The sequence below is a fragment of the Maniola jurtina genome, chromosome 13 (genome assembly GCF_905333055.1).
Source record: "Maniola jurtina chromosome 13, ilManJurt1.1, whole genome shotgun sequence".
Classification (NCBI taxonomy): domain Eukaryota; kingdom Metazoa; phylum Arthropoda; class Insecta; order Lepidoptera; family Nymphalidae; genus Maniola; species Maniola jurtina.
Genome location: NC_060041.1, coordinates 9,161,305 through 9,177,964, shown reverse-complemented (window position 1 = coordinate 9,177,964; position 16,660 = coordinate 9,161,305). Strand labels below are relative to the sequence as shown.

The 16,660-nt window shown below is 36.4% G+C and overlaps 1 protein-coding gene and 1 long non-coding RNA gene across 6 annotated transcripts in view; one reads left to right on the top strand and one right to left on the bottom strand.

The window, feature by feature from the left end:
• The window catches only part of LOC123871470 (ubiquitin carboxyl-terminal hydrolase 32), a 35,153-nt gene that overhangs the window by 14,676 nt on the left and 3,817 nt on the right, over nt 1-16,660 (bottom strand). For 4 of the 5 annotated variants that reach the window (XM_045915306.1, XM_045915308.1, XM_045915309.1 and 1 more), the window contains exons 4-8: nt 11,959-12,187; nt 3,329-3,609; nt 2,720-2,912; nt 713-904; nt 263-552 (exon numbers count right to left, since the gene is read on the bottom strand). In XM_045915306.1, the coding sequence (XP_045771262.1) occupies nt 263-552; nt 713-904; nt 2,720-2,912; nt 3,329-3,609; nt 11,959-12,187 (1,185 nt within the window). The remainder of the gene's footprint in view (nt 1-262; nt 553-712; nt 905-2,719; nt 2,913-3,328; nt 3,610-11,958; nt 12,188-16,660) is intronic. The other variant, XM_045915307.1, reaches the window with a different exon arrangement.
• Nucleotides 6-16,579, top strand: LOC123871473. Its single transcript, XR_006797274.1, has 3 exons — nt 6-161; nt 6,377-6,381; nt 16,569-16,579. It is a non-coding gene; the product is annotated as an uncharacterized LOC123871473 (long non-coding RNA).

Below are 16,660 nucleotides of genomic sequence, written 5' to 3'. Positions count from 1 at the left end.
CAGCGGCGCTGCGCGGCGCGTCGCTTCGTGTCAAAATATTATCTACAGACCGTTCACTATAACTTGTCCCCTGACGTTATGTTACGATTGCAAATCACACAATAATAAACCCTAAATTCTAAGGAATAAAGCAAACAAGGCAATGATGCCAACATGACGGGGTCACGCTATAGTGAACGGTTTGTATCATGTATGTCACTACGAGCAGCGAAGCGCTGTGCAGCGCCGCTGTAATGCGGTCCAGTCTTAAAAAGGAACATACCTGTCTGGGAAGCGGGTCGGGGGCACCATACCATAGGGCTAAAGCGCGCCACAATGCATCGGGAACTAGCTCGAAGTCTCTATGCTGAGCTAGCGTGATGTCTTTTCGTAAATGGCCGCCTTCCCCGGTCAACGTCCTCGCGGGCGCCGCGCCGGGGGCCAGCAGCCGGGAATTGTCCACGGCGCCTGGGTGCGGGGGGCCCCGGCCTATGCCGCTGCTCACTCCGCTGCTGCCGCCCGCACTGCCTAGTGAACTGCTCTCCGCTCGCCATAGTAACGAGCCCATTGATTCTGTAATAGACCCATTTTTGAAGCGCAGTTCATTTCAGAAAATGTAAAATCATATATTAAAGCTACTGGGCGCCATAGGATGGGTAAGGTACTATTAAGTATTCTTTAGTATAAGGCTAAGGTTTGCAAACATGATTATTATAAGGATTGTTCAACTTACCCGTAGAATTGGTAGTAAAGCTGTCATCACACACAACAGCGTCATCTAGATGGGGCCGCGTGGCTCGGCAGCAGGAGTGGGGGGGTGCAGACGAGTATATAAGCCACGCACTCCACCACTCCGCCGACACTAGGTACCAGAACTGCCCCACGGCTAGACCACGGCAGGTCTCGCGTCGTACCCAACCCAACACTGGAAGAAAGGGTCGAATAAGGAGCCTGCGTTGTTTAAGCAAGTCTTAGCGACTAAAAGCAGCAAGGAATCTGAATCTAATATGGCATCTTTGTCAAAGTTTTCTTAATTAAAATCGCATCTTCCATCTATTAATCTCATTTCATTCCATGGTGATTTAACAAAATGGCCTTTGTTTTATCAGCAGTTTAAGAGTTAATATTATGCTGTAAAAGTTTGGTCTATTTTTTGGAAAAGATCAATTTTCATGCAGTAGTAGTCAACATGTAGTTTGATAAATGATAACAAACTCTTAACTTGGGATTGACTAGGTAGGGGACACAAAAACATATCAACTCCTGAGGGAGTGAACTATGGGTATGAAATATTTTGTGTAGTCCACGCGGACGAAATCGCGGGCATAAACTAGTTATTGATAAGTTATTATTTGAAGACTGATGGGCGTCAATCAAATAATAAAGTGCATAATACAAAATCTTATCTTCATCATTTTATTATTTCACATGTAAGTACATAATATTACATTATTACTCCATCTGATAATAAAGAAAATAATTACTAACAAATTTTGATTAACAACTTTGTCGTAATGTGATAAAAATAATTATTAGTAACTTGGCTGAAGTCACTAAAGTGCAAAACCTGCTACCGGTATGGAGATAAGTCGATTTTTTTATAAGTCAATAACTGTATGCAAAGTAACATCAGTGAAAGATAATCCAGTAGGTAAATTATATTAAGTGAATATATTACATACCATAATATGAAGTCGTTATCGGTGACACAATGCGACAGTACACTTGACATGGATTGGTTACGTTTATTTAGGAAAATTGTATGGTTATACGCATAAGACATGGAGAGGATAGAGAGTTAAGTGCGAGTCGGACTCACACACGAAGGGATCAGGGCCATCGTACAAGATATCTCAAAACCGTACAATAAAAATGTGCTTTCGGGAACAAATTGTTATTTTTTTAGGGTTCCGTACCTCAAAAAGAAAAACGGAACCCTTATAAGATCACTTTGTTGTCTATCTGTCTGTCAAGAAACCTATAGGGTACTTCCCGCAGACCTAGAATCATGAAAGGCAGGTAGGTAGGTCTAATAGCACAAGTACAGGAATAAATCTGAAAACCCAGAATTGTGCCATAATACATTGCTATCTGCCAAATTTCAGGATTCTAGGTCAACGGGAAGTATCCTATAGGTTTCTTGACAAACAGACAACAAAGGGATCCTGTTAGCGTTCCTTTTATTGCTTTTGAGGTGCGGAACCCTAATAAAATGTCCTAAGTTGGTTACTAGACACACCCCTCATCTTATCAATAACCTGCTGAATTCTTTACTTCATTCTACTAGTAGAACTACTGGATGAACTATTCATAGAGTTTTGACTCATGAGTCATGACAGAACTGATGGCCGTTGGAGCAGACATTTTCTGGAGTGTAGACAGCGTATAGGTAACCAAAACATGGAATAATTACCAGCGTAATAAACCAACAGCCTTGAAGGTGGCGAAAAATAACTCGACAGGAAGGCCTGTATGTTGTGACGCGCTATTAAAAAAGATTCATGTTGACTGCTTGTTTGATTGCAAGAAAGACCTAAATATATAAAAAAAGTCTTGGCGCTGACTGACTCATCAAACACCCAGTCCAAACCTTTGGACTTAGAAAGCTGGAATTTTGTACAAAGATTTATCGAAATAGGCTATTTCAAATAGCCTACGCGGTAGCTGGTAATAAAGAGGTTTTATAATTTCGTCGAGAAAAGGCGCGGGCGTTCATTAGTCTGCAATTAAGTCTACTCACCAATATCTCGTTCGCGATGCCTGCATTGTGGTCTCAGGCCTAGTACTACATGACACACATCAAATAGCAGCTCCAGGAAAGGGGAAACTAATGCTTCCGCTACTTCTACGCTCCATATCAGGAACTCCTCTAGACGCAGCGCCATCTCAGCCCCGATAATACCTTCATCTTCTTTTACTTCTTCTGGTGTCTGCTAATGAATAGAAATTTATATTTTAACTAACGTAATATCCGAATTTTTGTATGTATGCCCAAATCAAAATATTTAAAGCTAGTTTAGTAACTACTATGAAATCGAAATGGGAATTTCGATTAAGATACAACCACCAGGGATTTTTAAATTTAATTTTGGAGGCAAATTTTTATTTTATATTTAACCTTTAAAAAAATAAATTTAAAAAGCCTGTTGACTAAAAATTACACATTCGAAAAGTTGTTATACGATTAAAAATTCGCTACAGATAGTGGGGTGAAATGTTGAAAGATGTTGAAAGAATGTAACGAACCTTCAATAAAATATATATACGAATATGTATAAATATACGGATACGAATAAATGAATATTATGAGGTCTGAAGCTATCGCATTTAAAGGACATACTTTCTTTACCTCATTGAGCATGACGATATCATCAGTCGTTGATCCTAGACGGAACATAGGTTTCCTTCCTTCGCTTGGGATTGTGATAAGTTTATCCCTCAAGTTCAGCAGTATGACTTCAGGGTCAAAGCACTTGTCGCTCTCAGATTCCCCATCAGAAGGCGTGGAGCTCCGGGAACCCTGGTTCTTGAGAGCTTCGTTGGCAACGGTGCAGAGGATTCCGACCATGTCGATGAGCTCTTTCTTATTGAGGATACCATCTCGATCGAGATCGAAGATTTTAAAGCAAACTGAAAAGAAAGAAAGTACACAAATTATAGTTTTTATTCGCATAAAATATGACTGCGCCTTGCAATTGAACTTTCTGAAAATCACACTTCACACTAATATTATAAAGGCGAAAGTTTTTGTCTATGTGTGTGTGTGTATGTGTATGTGTGTGTGTGTGTGTGTGTGTGTGTGTGTGTGTGTGTGTATGTATGTGTGTATGTGTGTGTGTATGTTTGTTACTCCTTCACGCAAAAACTACTGGACAAATTTGGCTGGGGAATGGAGATAGATAATATCCTGGATTAGCAAATAGGCTAATTTTTATCCCGGAAAATCAAGGAGTTCCCACGGGATTTCGAAAAACCTAAATCCACTTTGACGAAATCACTGATGAGATCTAGGTTGTAGCTCGATTGCCTAGAAGATTCACTCCTCCAGATAAATGTAGGTTAAAGGAAGATTTTCTATATGAAACTCAATATTTATTTTATTTTATTACGTGATAGGCTTGCACTTGACGAGTCATGCTTGATAAAAAGTAATACATAATGATATCTAGGTGGAACCCGATTGCCTAGAAGACTCACTCTTCCAGATAAATGTAGGTTAAAATAAGATTTTCTACATATATATGGATATAATAAGCAAACCAAAGTAAAATAATATCCTGATAGGCTTGATTAGCATGACTAATATTCTTATTAAAAAAGAAGAAAAAAAAAACAGCTTATTTCGATTATTCTATTAATTAAATCGATTCAAATTGAAGACTGAAGTATTCTGATAGACTAGCCGACAAATTCAGATATAGTTCATTATAAAGTCTTATTCTTGCTGCAGCTGTATATTTTAGCCAATAGGGTATCAGCCATTCAACGATGATTGTGACTGTCTAAAGTTTTGTGTTAGATCTACAGAACTCTAATAGGGGTGATATGCATCATGATCACTTTGTTAGCAAATCCTATTCAAGGATCCTATCTAATCAAGGTTTAAAAAAATTATCAAAGATAAAGCCCTTTAGTTTTACCGAAGTAAATAAATTACATCAGATAATATCTGTTTAACATATGTTTTTGTGCTTTACCGATAAGTTTATTCCAGTACACAATACCATCAATGTATCAATAGGAGCCGTGACCTTGTAATATGTATTATCTTGTGTGCTCTATCTAATTGCAGTTATGTTAGATACATCCTAACAAACAGTTATCACAATGAAAATGCAATAAACCATTTCTCGGTAAGCGACGCACTCACACACTGCAAATATCTGCCTTGGCCTATTTAATTACTTGATTAATAGCGTGAGTCTTTAGTTGTTTGTATCTCACTGCTTTTGTGTTCATTGTTCTAAATAGGTATTTCCTTCTTATGTGAGGTTTATTAATGTTTAATAATAAATAATCAATTATGTAATCAAAATTATCGCATTCCTCCGGCAATTCCAATTCGTTTTCACAAGAGTTGTAAAATTAATTAATATCACTGAAATAAGCATATACAAATAGGTACGCTAGAAGATGTAAGTATGCGACAGTTATTTTTTGTGCCGATTCGAAGCGCCCAACGAGCCTACCGGGAATTCATATTGACACTTTGTGTTAAATGGTCTTCGTATTGACACTATTAGACTACAGGCCCATGTTTAAAAATGGGTGGGTCATATGAACCACCAGGTGACGTATACAGGACGATATAAGAGCATAAAATAATAAGTTTCAGCACTATGCCGTCACTTGTAAGCTGTCCAACAGAGTGCTGGTGAAAATTGAAAAGTGCAGGTAGAGTGAGTACATTTTGGTCATATATTTTTGTACGGCATTTTTACCATCGATAGATCCATGAAAAATAATAAGAAAGCGCGCAGTGCCGTAAAAAAATGGTGCGCCACAAAGTCAGTAAATGTTTTGATTTTCTGACAATTTCCGGGGTAAATTTGGTCATTTAATTCTGTACGGCACTAGTTTCATACTGTTTCAATACAGCCTCTAATCCATTATTCCGCAACGCCGTACAAAAATCATGCGACAAGGGGAAAAAATTGAGGGTAGCAACCCCCTCTCTTTCCGTGGTCCGGGGGGTGATTTGAAACAACATAAAATTAATTTATTTTGAAAGTGTTTTATGCATAGATAATATTTTTTTACATGCCGTACATTTTCGTTGGTCCAAAGGTTTGTAGGGGATGTGGATATTATATACACACCCGTTCACTTCAGTTAGACGGCATAGTGATTTTATCATATTATCAATTGTTCTCTTCAAAAATATGTTAATGCCGTACAGTATCAGATGGGCATAAAGTACTACCCTTAAAATGGTAGCGTCATTTTCATCAGCCTAAAAGATATGGTCTGCATTAAAATGTACGGCATAATTTTTTCCTAATTTATTTATCTTAATACTATTTAAAACAAGGGAAAAGCGTAGAAAATTGCTATATTTTATTAATCTATGAATATTTAAACTTTTGCAATAATTTGAAAAATTTCAGTTTTTGTATTTATCTATAATTTTTTTTAGAACAGTTTCTTTTGAACGGCAATACTATATAACAATAGTATTTTACACTATCATGTTAAAAAAAAAGTTGCCGTACAGAGTCAAATGATTTTACAGCTTTAAAAATTAAGTATACCATGAAATTAAGATAATTATTGATACACATTCAGATGAACACTAATTTTTTTACGGCATTATTTTTAATAGTACTTTTGAGTGCTAGATAATGTTTTGGAACCAAAGCCGTACTTTCTCAAATCACCCCCCGGACCACGGAAAGAGAGGGGGTTGCTACCCTCAATTTTTTCCCCTTGTCGCATGATTTTTGTACGGCGTTGCGGAATAATGGATTAGAGGCTGTATTGAAACAGTATGAAACTAGTGCCGTACAGAATTAAATGACCAAATTTACCCCGGAAATTGTCAGAAAATCAAAACATTTACTGACTTTGTGGCGCACCATTTTTTTACGGCACTGCGCGCTTTCTTATTATTTTTCATGGATCTATCGATGGTAAAAATGCCGTACAAAAATATATGACCAAAATGTACTCACTCTACCTGCACTTTTCAATTCTCACCAGCACTCTGTTGGACAGCTTACAAGTGACGGCATAGTGCTGAAACTTATTATTTTATGCTCTTATATCGTCCTGTATACGTCACCTGGTGGTTCATATGACCCACCCATTTTTAAACATGGGCCTGTAGTATATATGTTGTTAGATGCATCATCACATTTAGTTCAGAGTAAGCTCATACAACGCTTATTAGGTAAGTACTAAAATAGCGAAAATCAAGTTGTTGCAAAAACAGGTCGGCAATAGCTAGGATATTATGTTAGGGTTATAAAATCGAGTAGGATCATTTGCTGTAATGGGATTCGTTACGATAGGTTGCGTGTAAATTATGTAAAGACACACTTAGCATGTAAGCCAAGTAAATTTTATTATTATTAAAATCTGTCTTAAGTAGATATAAACTGAAGACTTAAGGGGAGGAGAATGAAATAAAATGAAAAACTGCATTTACGCTTGGCGAACCGAGCACGAATGGAGCGAACTATATGTAAAAGTGGGTACTGACCGACCATACAGTGCGTAATGTAACGTGTTACACAGCGAATGTTCGTGCAGTTAGTATGGGAAAACAAGTATAATAGCGTTGTTTTCCCGTGCTGACTGCACGAACGCTCGCTGTGTAACACGTTACATTACGCTCTGTAACGTCGGTCAGTACCCACCTTACGTATAAGAGCTGCGTACAAAAGTACCAAGAAACTCCTACTCAATCCAATCAATGTGGAGACGGACCAGAAGAGAAGAAATCTCCATTTTAGCTTCGGTGTGCGTCAAGTCGAGGCTACTCCTCTAAAAGTTAGATACTCAAAAGCTTGAAGCTTTATGGTAGTGGAAACTATGCTCAGTATTTTTTATTTATATCACTAGATTTGTTTAGTGAAATGGTCAAATTGAGTCAATATCCCTTAGGGATATGACCAAATCCCGGTTTATACCATTTCGCTGCGACTCATGTATTGAATTTAATTTGGAACGTGCTAAGTGGCCGGAAATCCGTTTCTGACAACTAATCTATAACGGTTTGGTATAAGACGGAATGCTAATTAATTATTTGTCGATGGGAAACCGTCAATCAATTTATACGTCAGGAAACATATAATTATAAAATCTATGCATGAAATTATTCCTTATAAATGAAATAAACGGGACCCTTATCGGACCACTTTGTTATCCGCCTGAAAATCGACTTAATTACGTAATAATCATGTAATAATGATAACATTATGAGTTTCAAAAGTACGTTTATATGCTAACTTACTAAGAGTTACGTAATAAAATAAATCGGTCAAGTGCGAGTCGGACTCGCACACGAAGGGTTCCGTACCATCGTTCAAGAAATAACTTTTTTTCATGGCGGAAATTTTGAAATTTTTATTAAGTAACTATTTGTTCTTAGAGCGGGAATAGAAATACATAATAAGTGAAAATTTCAACTCTCTACCTATCACGGTTCACGAGATACAGCCCGCTGACAGACAGACGGATGGACGGACAGCCGGACAGCTTAGATTTAGTAGGTCCCGTTAGCGCCCTTTGGGTACGAAACTCTACAATATAAAAAATAGGTAGGTAACATTACAAATTACTGAAACAACTTTTTGCATGTTTTTTCAAATATTTTTTTAAAAAAGAGGTCAAAGAACCAGAAAATATATCGCAGTTGTTTCTGTGGGTTTTGTTCTCACTTCTATCGAACACCAAAACAGACCTCTTTCATGTATACCTACACGATTTATTGTAATATAGGTAGGTATATCATGTTATACAGTTCAATTCGATTCCGATTGTTTTAATGCTAATACATATTTCTTTGTTAATCTATTTTACTGGTTTATGATCCATAACTAATTTTGAAGACTGAATTTGCCTGATACATAATAATACAATATACTTAACAGGTTGGGCCAGGTATCTTTGTGATGTAAGCAACGAATTTCGTAGTAGTAATGAAAATTCGCCAAAAAATGCAGTGAGCTTAAGTATGAGACTTTACATCTCATCCAACGTTTTTTTATTTCATACAAGCTCCCATACTAAGCAAGCGTTTTGACGTTTGATAAAAAGTCGCTGATTTGACTAGTAGCCATCATCTCTATTAAAGCATAATTAAATAACTAAATAAAAGTTTATTTAACTCAACAAAATATAACACAATAAAAAACAAAAATACTATTGATGTTAAAATTATAAAATCACAACTAAACAAGAAACTAGAAAATACAAAGAACAACAATGATGAAATTTTGTGTGTGAGCTAAAAGGGACCTCAGCATAATGCTGCAGTATTTGACTACTGCAGCGCTGATTTTCAGGCAGAGCCCTGGTTTTTGACAAAAACTTGATTTAACCTGACGATTTTTTTATCTGTACTGTAGACTTTATGGAACTAGGGGGCAGCTTAGCATATGGTAAACTGGTATAGGTAGTAGGTATTAGTATAGTGCACTGTGCAGTGCCTGAAGATTTGGAATGAACCTTAAACTGAGCGCTTTTTGTTTTTCTAAAACATATTTTAGATTTTTTAAAAAGAAATTGCGGATTTTGACATAAGGGTTGGGGGGCGGGAGATAATTAAATACATCAGTCAATGGGCGCTAATGCAAATTCACTATCGGCTGATTAGTAATAACAACTGACATGATGACACCGTATTGAATTTGGAACGCCGATATAGTAGATAGCTTATCGATCGCGTGTATATTATTTTCATCTGTACATACGAGTATGATTAAATGATACTTGATACTGTTTAAGCACGCCCTTGTGTACTTAGGTAGGTACTCTCGGTTTTTTTTTTTTTAAAGAATATTAGCCATGTTAAATGACTAATATTCCCCTTTCCTCTCCAACTAAGCGTCAGGCTTGTGCTAGGAGTAGGTACGACAATAGTGCAACGGGCGGGGTTTGAACCGTTGACCTTTCGGTTTTCAGTCCACTCCTTTACCGGTTGAGCTATTGAGGCTCATTTTTATTTATTATTAAGTAAGAGGTATTTTGGAGTTATGTGCGTTTTAAATAATTAATTAATATCACTTGCTTTAAATTATTCTGTGCTTTAACAGTGAAGGAAAACACCGTGAGGAAACCTGCATGCCTGAGAGTTCTCTATGTTCTCAAAGATGTGTGAATTCTGCCAATCCGCACTTGGTCAGCGTGGTAGACTATGGCCAAACCCCTTCTCACTCTGAGAGGAGACCCGTGCTCTGTAGTGAGCCGGCAATGGGTTTATCATGATGGTGTTGAGTCCTAAAGTTATCCTAACCATCCCTATCTTATTCGCGACGTAAAAAATACGCAACTAATTAGGTATGCGTTGTTCAAGCATGGATATAAATAGCACGACCTTGAAGGTCGTTACATCTTCCAAGTAACAATGAGATAGCACTATTTGGGATACTGTCTAGCAGTATACTTTTAATTATTGTACTACTGTAAGCATTTTAGAGATTTCAGAGTACTTTAGGGTTCCGTACCTCAAAAGGAAAAACGGAACCCTTATAGGATCACTTTGTTGTCTGTCTGTCTGTCCGTCCGTCGTGTCTGTCAAGAAAACCTATAGGGTACTTCCCGTTGACCTAATCATGAAATTCGGCAGGTAGGTAGGTCTTATAGCACAAGTAAAGGAATAAATCTGAAAACCGTGAATTTGTGGTTAAATCACAGAAAATAAAATAAAAAGTGGTTTAATTTTCAAAGTAAGATAACTATACCACGTGGGGTATCATATGAAAGAGCTTTACCTGTACATTCTAAAACAGATTTCTATTTATTTTTAAGCATAATAGTTTTTGATTTATTGTGCAAAATGTCGGAAAAATATCCGAGTACGGAACCCTCGGTACGCGAGTCTGACTCGGACTTACATCATCATTATCAACCGATAGACGTCCATTGCTGAACATGTCTCTTGTACGGAAGTACAAGAGACCTATGTTCATGTATGGACCTCTAATATTACAGAACAAATTTTCTTTCTTTCTTTCTTTCTCTGAATACATCCAACTCGTTAAGAATCCATTCCGAGAAATCAAGAACATTAAGTATATTAAAAAACAAGAATATTGCTTGTTTAAAGTATAGGATTTTAAGTATTAAGTCAAGGAGATCTTGGTATTGAGTCCGTACATAAGTAGCTGCCATATACAGCCATCTATCACTTTTCACGTCTCATATTTAGATTGCAATATTAGGTACCTCTACTTACCATTAGCAATAGGTAGTGCAAAACTGAAACCTTTACAAGTAAATATGTACTTAATTGTTAGTAATGAAATTATACAGCAAATGTCAAGTTCTGTATTATGATTTATGACGTAAGGTATTTATAGCATCTTGTAGTGGCAAACAATAGGTTTCAAATTTAAAAGACAATAGATTGAGCCAAGTAGGGAGGTACATATTATTGCATACAGTATTAGAAAATGCACTCAATCCTTTTTGTTATAAATATTTTATTCATAAAATGAACTCATGTGTAAGACAAATAGTGTCTCTAGATGGACTTAGGTAGGTATAATGCATGTGCGATATACTAATTCATAAACCCTTTCTGTTATGAATGACTGTGTTTTATTACATGTGGATTACTCATGTTGTCACATTGTGAGACAGATAGTGCCTCTGAGATACATCACGCGGTTGCTCGACATGACAATGTGCAAAACAATAGCGTTACCTAAGATACTAAATTAACTCCTAATACCGGCTTACCACGGTGCGTGATATTGCGGACGGACACGGACCAGCCCGCAATGAGGCACCATGGAAAGAGTATAGTATGTGGTAGCACAGACACGTCGTCATCTGAACCTTGCACGCGGTGTGCGGCTGTCCGTGGTTGTCGGCCGTGCGTTATAATCCGCAGAATCAGGCAGCGTGGGGAGCCAGTATTAGATTGTTTTGCCTTCTGCAAAACAATCTAATACTGGCTCCCCACGCTGTATATGCATGATTATTTATTTTTACCCGATTACGAGAAACCCGAGTCGGTATAGTGTTTGACAGTTGTGTTCATTTGTTGCCTTAAAATTGACAGATAATGGATAAATAGGAGTGGAGAATAGTTTTAGTCCTGGCAAGTGAAATAGGTATCATATAGGTACTTGTTTCACTTTAGTCTGCTGATTAGTCTTAACCTATATACTAATCTACTCTATTGAAAACTTTCAGTCGAGTAGAAACATAGTCTTTGTTCTCGTCAAAGGCGAGGTGTCATACCCTCGAAGGCGGTTCGAATTAGAGATGGTAGCAGTCGATTTCACAAAGAACTGAAAATCCACTTACATTTGAGCCTTTCAGTGGTAGGTCCTCTGCAAGCGGCGCTTAGTCCACAGCATAGCTCCTTGAAATCGATGTGGCCGTCCCTGTTCTCGTCAAAGGCGAGGAACGTGCCTTCGAAGGCGGCTCGAGGCAGGGGTGGCGACAGGAGACCACGCATGCTGGTCGCATCCAGCTCCCCGGTTGGCGCCGCATTCCGAAGGGACCAGAAGCATTTCTCTAACTCTATTATATCCTGCAAAGAGATAGGTACCCTATTACCAAAGTGAACGAGAGGGAACTCTCGGTTTGATCCTGAATCGACGATATGTACCTATGTATGTGACGATATAAAGAGTACGGGTTTAATGAACACTGGCATATATTCGTAGGATTGTTAATTCTTCTGCAATTGTCGCAAAGACTGTAATGAAGCTGGATGGATATTAGTCCAGTCAAAATAGACATTTGACTTAGCCAAAATTCGCATAGAGCTGAAAATTGCCAGAGATGTTAAATACATTATTATAAATGAAATATCAAAAATCCCCTTCGATCCTACTTCTGCAAAAAATTTTATTCAAGGTCAAAAGTATAAAATTAAGGTTTTTTCCATTTTTCTCGAAAACAGTAAGTATTATCGTGAAAATAGGTTGGACAAAAGTTGTAGATCATACAATTCTCTACAAAAATGGTCTAGTCACTTTTTCTCTTACGACTCACCATTCGTAAGATATCGCGGTTTTAATTATTAGAAAATTCATATTTTGCATATTATATGCACTAAAATGCAGCTTGTATACGTCACCGGAAAGAGGTAAAACATCAGTATTTAAATTGTTTGAAAAACGTAATGATTTAATTCATTGCGCAGAAGTATTCACAAAGATTGACTCTTCTCCACACGACATCGTTACAAATGGAATTCGTTTTCTTCTTGCAATGTATGGTGCTCCAAAAAAAAATTGATTCTATAGACAAATATAGATATTTGAAGTTTGTAAAATCTGCATGGAACAATAAAACAGTACAGTTGTCTTGTCTGCCTCCAACATCTGCTTCTGCCTTTCAACACTTGTATCGTGTGTATTATAAGTTCAAGTGTGGCTAGGCAATGAGCTGGACCCAGAAGAATGGGGTTGGAAATTAACAGACAATTATTTGGAGCCAATTCAAACTTTACTCCCGCCTGCTCCAGAAAAACTACTTAATACTATTTTTTGTAAATGCAAGACGGATTGTAGTAAGAATTGTGGCTGTCAAAAAGTAGGATTATTTTGTTCGCCAGTATGCATCAATTGTCAGGGTCAGACTTGCTCCAATATTGAAACAAATACAACAGATGAAGATATTTATGATATTAATGAAGAGACAATTGATGCATCCCTTTTCTTAGAACAGCAAACAGAAATTCTGCAAGAAGAAGAGAATGAAGACGAAGAAATAATTGTTGAAGTAGAATTAGACAATTATCTTATATAATGATGACATGTAGAAAAAAACAACCTATTCCACTTTAATCATTAGCAATATTACTATTCTTTCAATTAATAGGATACGATCTGATCAAACTTTCTTTATTACAATAGATCGTGGAGTATACCTACTGGGGAAACCACGTTAAAAAAAATGCGCCAAGTACATTACCTCATAGGTGGTGCGGAAATGTGTGCTATTATGTAAAATATGAATTTTCTAATGATTAAAACCGCGATATCTTACGAATGGTGAGTCGTAAGAGAAAAAGTGACTAGACCATTTTTGTAGAGAATTGTATGATCTACAACTTTTGTCCGACCTATTTTCACGATAATACTTACTGTTTTCGAGAAAAATGGAAAAAACCTTAATTTTATACTTTTGACCTTGAATAAAATTTTTTGCAGAAGTAGGATCGAAGGGGATTTTTGATATTTCATTTATAATGATGTATTTAACGTCTCTGGCAATTTTCAGCTCTATGCGAATTTTGGCTAAGTTATGACTTATTTTTGTCTATTTTGACTGGATTATATGCCGCTTTTAACACTACGAGGTGGTCGAGAAAAAAGGTGTCAAAAAATAAGAAAAGATAAGGGAGGGATTATTTTACAACTAATCTTATGATTAAATTAAAAGAGTCTTCAATAAGGATTCCGAATATACCTACTCGTACTTTATCTTGTTTAAATGATCTGCTGCTGTGCAATGGTAGTCACATAACACTTATATAATGACTAGCTGATGCCCGCAGCTTCGCCCGCGTGGATTGGTCAGATCCCCTGCAGCATCAGGATTGAGGAGTTGGACTCCAAAATTTTTATGAAACAATGTCGCAAAGTTCCTCTATCGATTAAAAAAGAAATGACGCAAATCGGTTCAGAAATCTCGGAGATTTCGGTGTACATAGGTAGAAAAACACAACTCCCTTTTTGAAAGTCGGTTAAAAAAGTAGCCTATGTTACTCCCTAGTCAATTCTCTACTTGTCTGTGAAAATCCCGTCAAAATCGGTTCAGCCGTTCCCAAGATTAGCCTTTTCAAACAGACAGACAGACAAAAATTTTAAAAACGTGTGATTCAGTTATTGTATCGTTCAAATAACCATATGACCTTAATATGCGGTAGTTATTTCGAAATTACAGACAGACACTCCAATTTTATTTATTAGTATAGATAACTTATTAAGTTTCAGATGTCATATTCGTAAAAAGTTTCGAGCAATCTGGGTCTCAGTTTAGTATTATCTATTATAACCACTGAAACGGGCATATACAAGTTTGCTGGAAGACGGATGCCCATTGCCCACTGAGCGTACCGGGAATTAAATTAACACTTTGTGTCAAATGGTCTTCGTATTGACACTATATTCAGCACAAACATTGCTCCGAGTATGCTTTACTTCTGCTATCAGCACCAAAATGGCGAAAATTAAGTTGCTTGCAAAACAGGTCGACAATCGCAGGTCCAGCGTATATGTATTAGTAGAGGTCAGTGACTATAACAAATAATAGTGACATGTACGATCTGATGAAAAGACGCAAACCTTGAATCCGTAGAGTTCGTCAAGGTTTCACCTTTCTTTTAGTTTTGTTTTGATAGCCCAACATTTCATTTCCCTACACATTTTACTTACGTAGTTTGAGTGTCACATAAAATTTTGCTTATATTTTAATTTTATTTACTTACTGTAATAAGCTGTAATATTAAAAAAGAATGATCTTAAATTCTTCAAATGCATTCTAACTCATATAAATCATTTATTTACAAGTTACTCCCACTCCCACGTTTGCTCATTCCAACAAATACATGCGTGATTGTTGATATACCAAATAAAAGATATGCAGTACGGACTAAAATATGCTAAAATTATTTCAGTAGAAGTCATTTCTAAATTATATAAGTATATATTAAATTCAAGATTACATTCAGAAATCTTAAAAGGAATCCCTATTTCCCTTGGACATGCCATAACTTGGGAGCGACTGGACCAAATTGGATAATTCTTTTTTTTTGTTGTGTTTGTAATTGCTAGGACAAGTTTTATATGTAAGAAAGATTTTTTTTAAAGATCCACGGGAAACACAGTTCCCGCGCGACGCGGACAAAGTCGCAGGCAAATGCTAGTTGTAAAATATATCCTAAAAAATAAATAAAAGAGCCTTTTCTTATTTTCGATAAGGTCAGTGTAATTTCTTAAAACACGGATATTATAATGAGTGAAAGGTACTAGGGTAGGTACATCTCACGGACACACTTAAATGTACTTATTGCATAAAGATATGTTTATGGAACTACGGTATTGATTTTTTTTATATCAATGTTCATGGGTATTAAAGGGTTATGTTGCATTTTCCACAGGTATAAATAAGCTTGGTTATCTAACCTTGGAGTAACTGGTTTTTCGTTTACAGATCAATGGCCGACTAACATTTGCAACTTAAGGGCGACCACCACCTACCTACGTAAGATTATCTAATAAAATATTTTAAAAAGTAAGGAGAAAATTTTAAGAATGAGGGACGATTTTTCAATTTTCAAATAACTTTTATCTGAGGAATAAATTTAAGGGTTTGACAGTTTTCTATAGGAAATCTGTCAATGCGTAAAATTTATTCCTTAGATAAATAAAAAGTTATTTGTCGATTGAAAAATCGGCCCTAAGTACAGTATTTTCCTTTTACATGACTAAATGAATGACTATGTTGAAGGAAAACGTAAATAAAAAAAATTGGTAAAATATTAAATATGTACAATAATCATAAATTAAAATATGTGATTATGGGCACTATTGGCCTTTAATCTAATTAAAGACCAATTTAAGATATTTGTTATTAATACCAGCAATGCGCAGGACTTCAATTGCTTTTATACATGGCATAATTTTGTATATTATCAAATCTTTGAAAAGAGCAACCGCCGAGTTTCTTGCTGATTCTTCTCGGTAGGAAAGGCATTCCGAACCAGTGGTAGATGCTTTTGACGATTCAAAAGAAATTGTAAAAGTCTAATTGAATAAAAATATTTTGAATTTTGAATTTTAAAAGTTGTTATATTTTCAAATTATGGTCTTCCAAGTCGCAAAATTTTCAATATGGGGCCTTAAATGCAATGCTCATTTAAATTTTAAACGTCGTCGCGTCGTAGTTACTAGGCATAGACTAGTTATAAAAACACGTATAAGTACTAAGTAGCATACGCTTTTTCCTTCTAAAACCGCGTTTGCTTGCCGTAAAAACCAACGCGATTTAG